Source organism: Megascapheus bottae, chromosome 8, assembly GCF_031878675.1.
Source record: "Megascapheus bottae isolate mThoBot1 chromosome 8, mThoBot2.hap1, whole genome shotgun sequence".
NCBI lineage: Eukaryota > Metazoa > Chordata > Mammalia > Rodentia > Geomyidae > Megascapheus > Megascapheus bottae.
In genome coordinates, this window is record NC_143516.1 from 62,084,050 (window position 1) to 62,099,185 (window position 15,136).

At 48.9% G+C, this 15,136-nt stretch overlaps 2 protein-coding genes across 2 annotated transcripts in view; one reads left to right on the forward strand and one right to left on the reverse strand.

Annotated features, from left to right (window-relative positions):
• Me1 (malic enzyme 1) overlaps nucleotides 1-6,472 on the forward strand; it is a 93,375-nt gene extending 86,903 nt beyond the window's left edge. The window contains exons 13-14 of the mRNA XM_090338508.1: nucleotides 2,651-2,749; nucleotides 5,955-6,472. Coding sequence (XP_090194634.1) covers nucleotides 2,651-2,749; nucleotides 5,955-6,125 — 270 coding nt within the window. The 3' untranslated portion in view covers nucleotides 6,126-6,472. The remainder of the gene's footprint in view (nucleotides 1-2,650; nucleotides 2,750-5,954) is intronic.
• Nucleotides 6,473-12,240: 5,768 nt separating this feature from the next.
• Nucleotides 12,241-15,131, reverse strand: Rwdd2a (RWD domain containing 2A). Its single transcript, XM_090337723.1, has 3 exons — nucleotides 15,076-15,131; nucleotides 14,062-14,267; nucleotides 12,241-13,256 (listed from the first exon to the last, which is right to left on the reverse strand). Exons 2-3 carry the CDS (start codon nucleotides 14,260-14,262, stop codon nucleotides 12,579-12,581), a joined length of 879 nt encoding a protein of 292 aa, XP_090193849.1. The 5' UTR covers nucleotides 14,263-14,267; nucleotides 15,076-15,131; the 3' UTR covers nucleotides 12,241-12,578.
• Between the last annotated feature and the right edge of the window lie 5 nt (nucleotides 15,132-15,136).

The window sequence follows — 15,136 nt, forward strand, 5'->3', positions numbered from 1 at the left end:
CACTAGGCTAGCTCCAGGCCCCAAATCTGGGTCTTTCTTATCAATTACTATAACTCTGGTTACTTGCTAGATAATTCCACAGAAATGCTCTGTCATGTTCTTCAACATGGACTGATCATATGGTGGGTGTGGTGGCTTATGCCTGTAATTCCAATTACTTAGGAGGCTGAGAGCTGAGGATCTTAGTTTGAAGCCTACCCAGTAGACAAATTTGAGAGATTCTTTCATTAACCTGCAACAGACAGAAGGTAAAAAAAGTGGCTCAAGTGTTGAGCTAAAAATCCGTAAGAGAGCCTGAGACCTGAGTTCATGCCCTAGTACTGACACAAAACAACACAAAGCCCAGGCATGTTAACTACCTCTCACTGTCAGTATCCATGTTGCTAGTAGTGGCACCCTTTCCAAGCAGGCACTGAAGTTTACACAGCTGACATTCCTTTCATTTTCTCTTGTCCCATGGGCTGCAGACCTGAGAAATGTTCGCCTGTGTCATAGCCCCTCCCCTCTGTCTGGAAAGTGGGAATTACTGTGCACCTCTGAAGCCTGACCTCTCAGGGTGCTTCCACACCCCAGCCTTGTCCTTGTGTTCCGATTATGAGAAGCCTGGCTCACTTTGATCTTCCTCTTCAGTCCTGACTAGTCTTGACACGCAGAGACATTTTAGTCCTGTGTCATGCTCCAAAGAGCTTTGTTTAAAAATGATTGTGTTGAGGCTGGAAGTTTGGCCTAGTGGTAGAGTGCTTCCCTCACTCTGTCCCAGTTTTTCTCTCCCATCCCCACCCACTAGTTGTATTTTCAGCATAATGTCCAGTGAGGACCACTGCCGCACTTGTTCCCCTTTGTCTCTCCATTTCTGTGCCCCTGACCCTCCCAAAGGCAGATAAACGAACAAACAACACAAAAAGAAGAGAAAACAAAGCCAGTAACAAAGAGAAGACTTCTTGTTTTTATTTCCTGGAGTGTGTTTTGATAACTATTATTTTATATGACCAGATGCACTTAGGCATTGTGCCTTTGGATCCTCTTCTTAGAATATCCACCTTGGGTAGCAGAGAGCATCCAGATGAATGAGTAGAAGGATGGGAGAGAGACAGGACTCCTGTAATTCTCTTCCTGGAAGAGTCCACTTGTGCTACTGTAAGCAGAATGCCGAATGGAGTCTCTATTAGGAAGTGAGATTCATTCAGCCCACAGTGTGAGGCTAAAAATGAGGCCTGGAACAGAATGAGTAAGTGTACCAGGAAAGTCCATGTTGCACAAGTGGATCCAGGGAGAGGCAAGCCCCACGGTTGTCATCATAGTCGTTGTCCTCCTCCTCCTGGTCCTCCTCCTCCATTCATCCCTCACCTGTCCTCTCTGAGGACCCAGTTTGAACACGCCCACCACCTTTGGAAGGTCATGTTCACCTATTCCACTATGGTAGCTGGAGAAGCAACTCCTTACATTTTATTGACAACCCACCCCACCCTGTCCCTGTTTGCTGCTCAACTCTTGGCAACCTCTTGACTGTGACTGTCTGTCTGTGGCAGGCCCACATGGAGCGCAAGGACTCAGAATAGTTCTCCTTACATAACCATCTTTGGGCAATCCTCAGTCCCGTCAGGGGAAGAACCTGAGGAAAGGACCAGTGCCACTGAGTGCCAGCCCTGAGCCACTGTGCCAGGCTGAGTGCACCTGCCACAGTTTGTTTTATAGTTTGCCCTCAAATCAAATAGCTAAGGAGCTGTTGCGGTACAGACCTGGATCTGAGCCTCAGAGCCATTTGCTTCCAGGCAGGCATGCTGGCTGCTTATTCATTCTTTTTCAGATGGGGGTGGGGGGCAACTAAGACACACTGGACATTGCGCATTGACAGGCCAACACTGCAGTAAATCTGTAGCACCTTATTTACATATATGAATTAGGGAGTGCTTTCAAGGTTAATTTGCCTCAAACCAGATAGTTATAACAGAGATGAGGATAGAGATCATGTAGAGAATTGTATTCCACCCGAGCTGGGCCTTCATCCTCATGCAATTACATCTTTCATGACCCATGCTTTTTGTATTAAACTAGCAATGCTAGATACTCATGAAAATTTAACATCTAGGCTTGTCCATCTCACTGAAATGTTCCATAAATCCATTGCAGAATAGGGAGGAACAGGCTACTTTTTTTTTTAACTGCCCAAACAAATCATTTCATTTTGGTCCCTTCACTGAGTTGTGTTGGTGATTGAGTGCTCTCTTCTTCTGTAGAAAAGGCACAGGAGCTGCAGATGGAATCCAGAATCCGTCTCCTATTTCCTCTCCTGTAACACCAGCACCTTGAATAGCTCAGGTTGTTTTCTGCTGCTGAAACTAGATGCTTGAGGGCAGGGACTTGATAAAGAAGAGAGCTTCAGAATCATTTCCCTCCTCTTTTTCCTCCCGTCACTTCATTTGGGTTTTCTCCTCTCCTCTTGTGCCAGTTTCTGGAGTCTTGGTAGAGTCTCCCATCTTCTCCCTGGAGGCATGATGCCTCTCTGCCTTGGCTCATGTTTCCGAGGTGAAGTCGGGGGAGTGTCCTGGAGGGATTGGCAGCCTGACACATTCAATTCACTCAGCTGTGGGGTGAGCACCCTGTGTGTGGAGGGTCGCAGGAAACATTTCTCTCTCTCTCTTGTTTCCAGGTCATATCGCAGCAGGTGTCAGACAAGCATCTGGAGGAGGGTCGGCTCTACCCCCCTCTAAGCACCATCAGAGATGTGTCCCTCAAGATTGCAGTGCAGGTAAATCCACACTTCTCCAGTGCCATTACTTTCCCTAAGTGTGTGTGTGTGTGTGTGTGTGTGTGTGTGTGTGTGTGTGTGTGTGCAAGCATGTGTGTGCATGCTTGAACTTGGGGCCCAGGCTCTGTCCCTACGAGCTAGTGCTCTGCCAATTGAACCATAGCTCCACTTTTAGCTTTTTCTGTGATCAACTGGGGATAAGAATCTCATAGACTTTCCTCCCTGGGCTGGCTTCAAACTGTGATCCTCAGATCTCAACTTTCTGAGTAGCTAGGATGACAGATGCGAGCCACTGGTGTCCAGCTGATGACATACATTTATGTTAGATTGTACTCAAAATGTGTATGTGCATTGCCCACTGGCTCAGAAGTCAGAGTCATGAGGCCCAGCACAGAGACAAAGACAAGAGGCGGCCGCTGTGATGTGAATCTTCCCTGTTCCTTTTTCCCCTGTGAGTCTGTCAGTTTCCCTTCCCTTGGTTCTCTTAGGTCTTCCATATCACACTTGTAGGAACTGCCGACTTTACAGTGAGATGGTGGTGACAGCTCAGAGCCTCCCTGCACCCGGGTCCCTCTAATTTATGGATTCACAGTCTTAAGAACACAGTTGAGATTGGGGCCAAAGGACCCACACAGAGGACACAGGACGAAACTTTGTTGTGGGAGACTGTGGCAGGAGTCCACCAAGAAGAAGCTGAAAGCAGAGGGAAGATGGTTCTACAGCATGGTTGTTTGGATTTGCTGAGTTTTCCATACCAGCCAGCACATCCTGGCACTTCCAGGGCAGAAGTTTATTTTTCCACATTCACCAGTGTGTCAGCAGGTTTGAGCTCATCTCAGGCCTGTTCCCTGCTTGCATATGGTGGAATATGGCCTGTTCCCCACACAGGTGCAACCCTGGGAGCTCCAGTGGCCATATTTCTACTTTAAAAGACCAAAACTGAAACTGGTGGCTCATCCCTGTAATCCTAGCTTCTCAGGAAGCTGAGATCTGAGGATCACAGTTTGAAGCCAGCCTGGGGAGGAAAGTCTATAAGACTTTTATCTCTATAATCACCAGAAAAATGGAAGTGGAGCTGTGGTAAAGCGCTAGCCTTGAATGGAAAGGCTCAGGGACAGCACCCAGTCCCTGAGTTCAAGCCCTACAACCCCTTCCCCTCCTTAAAGAAAAAAAAAACAAACAAAAAACACCAAACTCAATTGGGGTTTACCTACAGAGCCTCCCTGAACTTCAAAGTACTTAGTGGTTTGGACTTCAGTATATGAGGAGGTGGGACAAAATTTCGGCCCACAACGGTAGTTAGGTGTTTAGACTGGGTTTTTTTTATACCAGCCTTTGGGGCTTTTGGACTGGAGGGCCCTGGGCAGGGGCAGTGTTATTAGCAGCACTGTAACCACTGCCCACTAGATGGTAGCCTTTACCTGCGACAGAAACCGCAGGTGTCTCTTGAGGACTGCTCATAGTACTCCCAGTGTGAAAAGAACTCATTAAGCAAAAAACACTGTATCGTCATGTATCATTATGTATCATCGTGTGTCTTATCATTAGGCAGATTTTTCAACTCGCAAAGTCAGCAACTTATGGCAGATTATACTCCTATGTTGTTCCAATATTGCCTACTGGTTTGGGGGTTGATTTTTTTTTTTTTTTGCCAGTCCTGGAGCTTGAACTCAGGGCCTGGGCACTGTCCTTGGGCCTAGCACTGCCAACTGCTCTACCATTTGAGCCACAACATCACTTCTGGCTCTTTCTTTCTTTCTTTCTTTCTTTCTTTCTTTCTTTCTTTCTTTCTTTTTTTTTGCCAGTTGGGGCTGGACTCAGGGCCTGAGCACTGTCCTTGGACTTTCTCAAGGCTAGAGCGCTACCACTTGAGCCTCAGCACCACTTCTGGCTTTTTTTCTGTGTGGTACCAAGGAATTGAACCTGGGTCTTCGTGCATGCTAGGCAAGCACTCTACCACTAGGCCAAACTCCGAGCCCCACTTCTGGCTTTTTCTGTGTATGTGGTACCAAGGAATCAAACCCTGGTGTTCATGCATGCTAGGCAAGGACTCTACCACTAGGCCACGTCCTGGCCTCTGGGGATTGAATTATTAATTACTAATCTCATATTATCCTTGTAGGTTTACCTTGACAAATTAGATGAGACGTTAGCAAATGATTAGAGGAGAACTCATAAGAATGAATAATTTGAAGAGAAAACCTTTTTTTTCTCCTTCAAAAAAGGTTTTGGAGGAGAGAATATGCAGATACAGAGAAGGTGGTGAGAGGGTGGAAAGGGAAGCTGAGGTTGAGAGTCAGGAGATGGAAGGTGGGGAGGGTGGGAGTGACCTTCTGGGGTTTTTGGAGTGGTGGGTTTTGAAAAGATAGAGGTATAATGTACATGCCAGGCGGTGGGGGCGGGGCCCACTCCTGTAACCCTGGCTACTGAGCGGACTGAGACCTGGGGATCCTGTTTCAAAGCCTGTGAAAGTTTGTGAGGCTCTTATCTCTAACTAATCAGCCAAAAAGCTGAAGGTGGCATGTGGCTAACTTGTCTAGCACCATCCTCGAGTGAGAAGGTCAAGCAACAACACAAGGCCCCGATTCGAATCGTAGTAGTGGACACGTGCACAAACTCGCACGCGCGCGCACACACACACACACGCTATAAGCACACAGACTGGGGTAGGGGTAGAGACATAAGGCACCATAGGAAGTGCTCACACTGGTGTCTCACAGTTACAGAGAAGAATGCAGCCTGAGGGTCCCCAGAGGAAGGTACCAGGCTGTAGAATGGTGAGTACCAGCCAGAGACTAACACAGTTTCGGTGACAGTGGCCCTGACTGGGGTCCAGAGGAGCAGGCTGCTGAACCAGAGGATGCTGTGTTAGTGTGGACAGTGTCCACAGAGGGGATCTGGGGAATCTGGAGGCTGTCAAGCCAAGTGGTACACCATTCGGGCCACGTGACAGCTTCTCCAAGCTCATGGCCTTCCCACACTTAAAACAGGCCACGCTCTGCCATCTACACTTTACTCCGCTGCCACTGGAGCCATTGCTGCTTTGGCTGGTGTGATCTGTAATTACCTTTTGAGGTTCTCATCTTCATTTACTTGCACATTTGTGTTCACACGTCTTGCTTGGATATCGATCATTCTTGACATGGACGTGCACTCCCCGGCCTCCTATGTATTCTGAGAATGAGCATCCTTCTCTTGTGTCTAGATCGTGAAGGATGCATACCAAGAAGAGACTGCCACCATTTACCCCGAGCCGCAGAACAAAGAGGCGTTTGTCCGTGCCCAGATGTATTCCACGGAGTATGACCAGCTTCTCCCCGACTGCTACTCTTGGCCAGCAGAGGTCCAGAAAATACAGACCAAAGCTGGCCACTAGACCCCTGGCCAGCATGACCCACCTCTGCGAGACACCCCCAAATGAGCCCTCCCCAGTTTCTAAAGGTTGGAGTCTTTTTACCATGATTTACGATATGCATAGAGTAAGGTAATTTTACTTTAAAAATCTACAATTTCCTGGAAGATCATTAATATAAATGAAGACAAACTTCACACTGGATGATTTTTACTTGATTTGCCTTCTGGTGATTTATGGTTTCTATCTGAATCATTTTACCCCCAATTCTCTTTAAAAAGCTATTGTTCTTACTACTGAGAAACTCATCGTTTTTGTATAGAAAACTTAATGGGAAGAACAAAATTAGAAATAGACTTGATCAAACCCCACACTTCTTTTGTTGACCATTTTGTTAAAAATCCACTTTCTAAAAAATAAATAAAAGACAGATAAATTTAGGAATAAATGAACTTTGGCTAGGCAGAAACAACATGACTTTATTGCCTAGAGAAAAGAAGCCACTCTTCAGGATTTTCTCCTATTCCAGTCCCCTCTAGATTTTATTTGCTCTTCTGTTCTCCCTGAACGAATGTTTCTAAGATTGGAATCATCACTGGCTCTCTACAGCACCTGCGCAGCTTCCATCCTCGTACTTTTTTGTCCTTGTGACATCTCACACAATAAAGCTCTTAGCACTGGACCCTTAGTCCAGAAGCCTCCCTGGAGGAAATTGGTTTTCGCCTGACCTGGACCACATGCCGGTGTGTGTGGGGGGGGTGTCACGGCCCCTCACTGTGGCCCGTCCTGCCTTGTCCACAGTTGGTACTTTGGTCCAGCACAGCCTGAGTGGCAAGGACTGGAAGGGGAAGTGAGCAGGGGAGGGGCTGCCCTCAGAGCCGGCCTCTGACCCCCCCCTTCTCCCCGGGGTCTCCAGGGTCCCAGAGTGCTCACCCAGTTCCATAGGCCTCCATTTCTCTGATAGAAGCCAGCTCTCTGAATCTCCTTTCCCATCAGATCGGCAAGCTCTTTGATTATCTAGAATATTCTGTGAGGAAAAATGGCCACATTCCCGGAGTGTGTATTAATTTACTTTAGAAAGGAATCACTGAACTCATAAAAGCAGTTTTAAACTCTGAAGCTCAGGTGCAAGTGAACATAATGTGTGTCTGGAGAATGTTCTGGAGAATGTCCTGGTTTTGAAGTCATGTTTTCTGGACTATAAGATGCTCAAGATAAGTCAACTATACTATAAAAACTATAAAATGATTTTATCACAAGGCGGAAGTTACACAGATTGTTTTAGGTGTAGAAGGTAACATTCACTTAAAGTTTTCAATATAGTGAATGATCTAGAAGAGACACAGAATGCCTATTTCTCGTCTTTTGTTTCCACATTGTCAAACAGCTCTTACTTAATGTACTTGCCTATGCAGAGGTTTATTAAAGCTTACAAAAATTAATGATTATAATGATAAAATAACTTACTTAAAAATAATTACACTTCCAATGATAATGGGTCATTAGGGCTGACAAGGTATTCTGAAACAATATGCTACTGTAAAATCCTACGTGGACTTGGTTGTGGAATGCTGATGCCTCAAGGGGACATGATGGCTGTTTGGGGTTTTGAGGGTTCTCTATCCTTTATCTTAACACCATCCCCACGGCTCCTTAGGAAATGGACATTTTTTGGGGAACTTTTCATGGATTCCATAGAGCTAAATAAGCAAAGCAACAGGCTTGGAATACTTGTTTGTCTTTCTCTGTATGGTTTGGTCTCCACTTTGTCTAGTGCACCTCTGTCCTATGGGTACTTTTTCCACAAACAATTTTTTTTTCACAGACAATGAAAAGAAGTGTAATTCATGTTAATAGGTCTCAGTAAAGCCACTGTATTTAAAATGGTATTACCTCAAGATATAATTAAGCTAAAAAATTGAGTTGCCTTATTTGGCTCATAGCAAATAATACAATTTCCAGACTCTGTATTCATTTCGTATTTGGCCACAGCAGCCTGGACTAAGCCTTGGTGGCCCCAGAGCCTATTGATCACCACGTTGAACTGTGCAGATTTTGAAGAAGAAAGGGTACGAGCAGTGGTGGTGCTGAATTTCCAAAAATAAGTGAAGCTGAAGCCTATGGGAAATGTTTTCTCAGGACTATTTGGTAAACAGTGCCTCAATAAAGCAGATTTTTGAAATTGTGCCAGCTGCTTTTCATAAGCCAATCATGTGAATTAAGCAGGAAGCATAGGCTCAGAATAAGTGGGGACTAGCCAGGTAGGGTGTGTGTGTGTATGCACGCACATGCATGTGCATGCGCATGTGCTTGTGTTTGCATATGTATGTGCATGCACATGTGTGCATGTGATATATTCTTTAAACTGTTAGTTACTATTTATTATTTTGAGAAATAAAAATAGAGATGTAAGAATTGACAGAAAAGACAATTCATTCTTGTGGATAATACACAGAACCCCAGTATTACAAATTGTTGACTTGTTAAAAAATTCAGGTTGGCCATAGTCTTGTAGATTCCTCTTTCCCTATGACAGTCAAGTAGATTTTATGGCTAGTATAAGCAAAAAGAGCTGTGTTTTCTGGCAACAATAGAAATGAATCAATTCTCTGGTTAAAGCTGTGGCGGGGTGTGCGGGATGTGATTTAAGGCTGTCATTTCTGCCTAGGAGTCGTGTATTGGGCAGCCTCCTCTGAGCACTGCTCCCATCACAGATGCCAAGCCTTACTGACACTAGCAGACATCTGTCTCGTTGATGCCATCAGCTTGGGGGGGAGGGTGATGTCATTTGGTTCCCCAGGCAACCTCTCTATCCTTCAGTCTCCAAAGTGCCCAGAGAGACCAGCAGGCATGGAGGGCTGGGGACAGTCTGCTTTCTGCGCCAATCCATCCTGTGAGCCTCAGGATGCAGCAAGAGAAACTGTGGCAATATCATTTCTGGCTCCAGGCCTGCAGGGTGAAACTGCCTGGGTGATGGCACAGCGTCTTCTCCACCACTGTCCACGTCTCAAAGGAAGGGAATCTACTCATCCAGAAGCATCTGGCGGGAAAATAGGAAACACTCCTGTGCTATGTATGAAATAGGCCTGCCCTCAGGAGAAGGTCAGGCTGCAGCTAAAGCCAGTTCTCAAACTCACCACACCCCCATGAGAAATGGCATGATGGTTCAGAAAAATACATGCACTCCAGTCTCTAGAATTCGTTATAAATTATGTCCACTACATAAAGGAAGAAACTAGAGAGAAATGTATAAAAATGAAATCCATGATCAGAGGACAAAGTAATCAATACAAGTAGATGAGTGGATCCCAGACATTTTCACACAAGAAGTCAGCAATAACTTGCAATGTTGTGAATTAGCACAACGAGGGGGAAAAGGCAAAACAGATAAGTTTTGTCATATCATGGTCTCCCTAAAGAATCAATATATATCCTAGAGCTGGAAAATAGAATATCTGGTCATGAGGATTCTTTAGTGGAAGAAAGGCTCACTGGCCTCACAGGCTGCCATTGGAAGTTAACCAAGCTGAAGCACCCAGGGGAACAGAGGAAAAAGCAATACTGTCTTAACATGCAGCCACTTGACGCAGGAGCAACTGCAGAAGACAGAGGGATGCTGGAGCCCAGTAATTATTCAAAGGCAGAACAGCCCCAAGCAGGATAAACACAAAAATAACAAAACTCAAAGAGGTTGGTCCTGGGGCTTGAACTCTGACTTGGGCATTGTCTCAGTTCTTCAGCTTAAGGCTAGCTCTGTACCACTTGAGCCACAGCACCACTTCTGGTTTTCTGGTGGTTAATTGGAAATAAGAGTCTCATGGGCTTTCGTACCTGGGTTGGCTTTGAACCGTGATTCTCAGATCTCAGCCTCCTGAGTAGCTAGGGTGATAGGTGTCAGCCATTGTGCCCGGCTCAAAGAGACAGTCTTAAAAGCAGCCAAAGATACACACGATACCTTTAAAAGCACAGCCATAAGAGTGGCAGCAAACTTACCTGCAGAACAAAATGAGAGGCAGAGGGGAAGGCAGAAGCAGAAGAGAAAATGGGACAGAATTCTGTCCACAGAGAACTGTACTTCAGGAACACAAGCAACTCAGACATTTCCAACACACAGAAGGAAGCTGGATTGCCTACAACTAGCAGGCTTATTGCTGGACACAGCAGGTTCTTCAGGATGAGGGATAGGATGGGTGGAGGAGGGGAGGACAGGAAGAGGCTGATGGAGGTGGGGCAGCCCGGGCAGGGGTTCGTATCTGTGCCAAATGGTAAGCACGAAAGGATGACTATTGGCCATTGATACAAATAATAACATATGTACAGGACATATGAAAAGCCAGGATAGGACATAGTTCAGAAGGTGATGAATGGAATTCTGCTGCAGCGTCTGCTCATTCACTATTCACAAAATGCTATATTATACAAAGCATATTGAGTTACCACTTCCAAGAATGATTTCAAACTTCTAATTAAAGAAAATTTATAATAAAGGTTATTACTGAAATATACCAAAAATATATAGTTCAAAAGCAAATAGAGGAAATGAAATAAGAATAACGTAAGAAGAGGGAATAACCACAGAATAGTTCCTGTGATAAATATCAAACATATAACCTGACGATAGGCTTATACCTAGCTTTATTGGCAAATATAGTTAATGCAAGTAAATGAAACACTCCAATGTAAAGATGGAATTTTACTTTTCAAGAAGATTCAGCAGACCGAGGCCTGGTGCCCCAGGCCTGTGATCCCAACCCAACTCTAACAGTTCCAGTCAGCCCTGGGCAAAAATGAGTGAGACCCATTTCAATGGACAAGGCAGGTGTGGCAGCACGTGGAGGCCTGAGGAGAGCAGCCAGGCCAGCCAGAGCAAAACTCCACGGTCCTAGTAAAATAAAGCCAAAAGGACTGCAAGGTGCTTCAGGTGGCAGAGCACCTGCAGAAAGCATGAGGTCAGAGCTCAAAAACAAAAACAAAAAGCCAGCAACGTAATTTTCATACAGGCTTTTCTACAGATATAATCACATAAAAGGTTGAAAGAGAGAGAAAAAGTAATTCCATAGATGTGAAGGCCAGGCCAGCGATGAGATGGTGATAAAGGAGAGTTGTTAGACAGTCACTCTGAGCCAGTGGCACACGCCTGTTATCCTTGCTACTCGGGACCAAGGGTCAGGTTCAAAGCCAGTTTATACAGAAAAGGCTGAGACACATCTCCAGTTAACTAGCCAAATACCAGACTGGAGGCTTACATGGTAGAGCAGCAGTCATGAGCAACAGTTGGGAGTGTGCTGAGTCAATGTGTTCAAGCCCCACCACCATCACACATATGTGCGCGTACACATACACACACACATATGCACACAGAGTAATTCTGGTTATACTGTTTAATAAGTCAGCTGTCAAGCTTTTGTGCTCAAGGCTGACACTCTGCCATTTGAGCCACAGCTCCACATTTACCTTTTTGGTGGTGAACTGACTTTCCTGCTTGGGCTGGGTTTGAATCTTGGTGCTCACATCTCAGCTTACTGAATAGCTAGGATTACAGGCATGAGCCTCCAGGGCCCCACTTGTTTTTATGAGATCCAGATAATCTCAAACCCCTGATCCTCCTGCCTTTGACTCCTGTGGGCTGGCATTACAGAAATGCACCACACACCTGGCTGAATATCTTATCTCTGTAAAATAATAAAGAAGAGGGAAGAATTCCCTCTGACAGATACATATACATGTGAGCCATGAGAACATACAGGGCAGGAGACTTGTGCTACCAAACCTTCCACAGAAACAAGTATGGGATGTTTAGCAGGAAAGGAAAAACTGAACCACAATGTGGAAAAACTTAAGGCGAGAGTCCTATGTTCCACAGAATGAAAGGCAGACTCTGGGGCCAAGAGTTTGGCCTAATAGTAGAGTGCTTGCCTAGCATGCACAAAGACCTGGGTTTGAGTCCTTAGTACCACATACATAGAAAAGCTGGGAGTTGTGCTGTAGCTAACCTTGGGAAAGCCTAAGGACAGAGCTCAGACCCTGAGTTCAAGGCCCAGGAATGGTGCAAAAAAAAAAAAAAAGAGAAAGAAAATCTTGAAACCAAGTAAACAAATGCTCTTATTCCCATTTTCTCCTTGGTTTAGAATTCATTTCCACAGATGAGGGAAAAGTTGATGTGTTACCTATGTGCTTTGGTTATGAGTGGAAGAGACTTTATTCATGTGGATGAATTAATAACCCATTTGACCTCTGCCATTGCCAGGCTTTGGCCTGCCCCTCAATCAGATCACCTTCTGTGGGCTAAACTGTTTTTTTTTATTAATTTACAGTGAAATAGTATTGGAATGATAACATGGGATGCTGGAGGCACATCGCAGTGGCGCTGAGAGCAAGTAAGCCGGTCTCTTGGGCTGGCTGGCCTTGGAGAGAGGAGCTGGGCCGCCCAGGGGCTGGCTTGGCAGGAGGGCGAGCCCAGGCCTCTCCACCATCATCCTACGAGTCTGAGCTCTTGCTCTCAATGCCGAACAATATCTGGAAGACGTGCTCGCTTTTGTGCTTCTTGAGGAACTCCAGGAACTGGCCCAGGTCCATGTGGTAGTCCTTCCTGAGCCCGTAGTCACCGTGGGCCTCCAGCAGCAGCTCCCCGAAGGAGTGGAAGAGGCGCAGGTCCCGACCGTCGCCCTCTGTCTCCATGCTCTCCGCGTGCTTGCAGGAGATGTGCTTCCAGCTCGGGTAGCGGATGGTGTGCCAGAATTCCTCGCAGCCCTCCTTGAAGCCCTCCACGCAGATGATGCCCGGCTTACCGGTCATGCAGAAGCCGGTCACGTCCAGCCGCCTCCCCGCCTCCAGGATCTTCTTCCGCAGGTCCTGCTGGTAGATGTGGTGGCTGTAGATCCACATGCGCAGGAAGGTGTTCTTGGCGGGCTTGGCCCGCGCTGTGGGCGCGCAGGCGGGCGGGCGGTGGAGGAAGTAGGCCGCGCTGTGGTCCCGCAGCCACTGGACAGCGGCGCACACGCACAGCTCCCCTGCGTCCAGGGCTCCAATGTGGGCCGCCAGGCTGTTGTTGAGGAGAAGCTGCTGGCCTCGGTCCAGCTCTGCGGACCGCACGAACAGCTGCAGCGCCTCGTAGGGGTAGTGGTGCGGCATGGTCACCTGCAGGTCAATTGTCACCTTGGAAAGGAAGACCAGGGGGATTTAAGTCCCGGGAAGTGGCTGCAGGGCCAGTTGGGGCCAGCGCCCTCCCCACCCCCCCGCAGGCAGGCCCTTCTTCCCACCGCCCCGCGGAGGCAGGAGCGAGGGCAGACCCCACCCCTGATGTCACGAGGCTGGCCGCGTGAAGGACAGGCGCACTGAACACCCTGCTGGACTTGGCAGGCTGTTTCGGGGGGGGGGGGTCCAGCCTTCCATTTCAGTGTGAGGGGGTCCTGCGGGGACAACCGAAGGATACTCAGAGCCTGGCTCTGTCTCTGCACCACAGCTCCACTTCCAGGTGGAGCTTTTAGGTGGTTCCTGGAGAGGAGAGTCCTGCACCCTCTCCTCCTGGGCTGGCCCTCAGGTCTCCGCCTCTGAGCCACCCAAGGCCTGGGCTGGAGCAATGCCTACATGCTGCGCCCATGTGAGGCCAAGGCGATGTCAGCAATGCCAGGGAAAAGCAGAAGTGGAGGGGAACGCTTTTTCTTTTATTACCATTTGCATTTAGATTTGCTTTCTGCCTCTGATGCACTGAAAGCAAACAGCGTCCCCCAAAGGCCGCAGCCGCAGTCAGAGCCCAGGGTGCGGTAGGGCGGAGAGCTGAGGCGCTGGGGGAGCAGAACGGCCTGTAGGTAGAAGAGCTAGACAGGGATGTCAGGAAGGTGGCGCGTTTGTGTCAATTTCAGTATTTACTGAGGTCCATTAGGGCCCCCTGTATTTAATACATGAGGGGCAGCCAGTGTCCTCTGGTCGTGCCCCGGCTCTCCGGGCCACCGGCACCCACCTTGGGTTCCTCCATCTGGAGCGCGATCTCAAACTCGATGCTGGGCGGCAGCGCTTCTCTAGCGCCATCCAGGAACCTCCGCACGGCGGTCAGCGCGTTCACGTCCTCCAGCTTCACCTCTCCAGGGCTGGGGAACATGGACAGCAGCATCTCCATCTCCAGAAGCTGAAGCTGAAGGCTGTCTCTTACCGAAACCGCCATGGCGCCTGGAAGCAGGCCGAGGACACGGGCTGGTCAGCTCTGGTGCCCGGGCAGGCGCCTGCCCTGTTCGCAGAGCCCCCACCGCGCAGGCCTCGCGACACCCCAGCACCATCAGCGCCCACAGGTGGTGGCCTCACCCCGGCAGCAGGTGGGTGCCAGCCAGCCCTGCTGCTCCCAGGCCTCCTCCCCAGCTCCCCAATCTTACTTAGGCTCCCCAGCCCCACCCAGGCTCCCAGCTCCACCCAGGCTCCCCAACCTACCCCGGGCTCCCCCCAGCCACATTCAGCTCCCCCTCCACCGCGGTTCCCCAGGCCACTCAGGGCTCCCGCGGGCGCAGCGCGTAGGTGCGGGCTCTGCATCCCCAGCTCCCGCACACAAGGCCTCGATCTCCCTCTCCTGGCCTGGGCAGCACCGGAGCCCCGACCACCCAGACTCGCCACTGCAGGCGGAGCCCGGGCTCCGGTGGGGCCCAGGGGTGTGAAATGCGGCGGGACGCGGGGCCCAGGGGTGTGAAATGCGGGGGGGACACGGGGCCCAGCGGTGTGAAATGCGGGGGGACGCGGGACCCAGCGGTGTGAAATACAGGGGAACGCGGGCCCAGCGGTGTGAAATGCGGGGGACCCCGGGCTGAGGACCCGCAGACCAGGAGGCGGCGGGCCGGAGGGAGCGTGCGGGGTCGCTGCACCCGGACCCAGTCCCGCCCCTCCCCGGTCCCCAACTCTTTGGAAAGCGAGGCCGGGCTCCCCAGGATCCGCGGGCTGGGCTGCCCATCCCCGGCAACCCTCGGCCCGACTCCGGCGACCGCGGTCTCACCCTTCCAGTCGTCCGGTCCAGACAGCCGGGCCGCGGGGCCGAACCGCAGCCGCAACTTGGA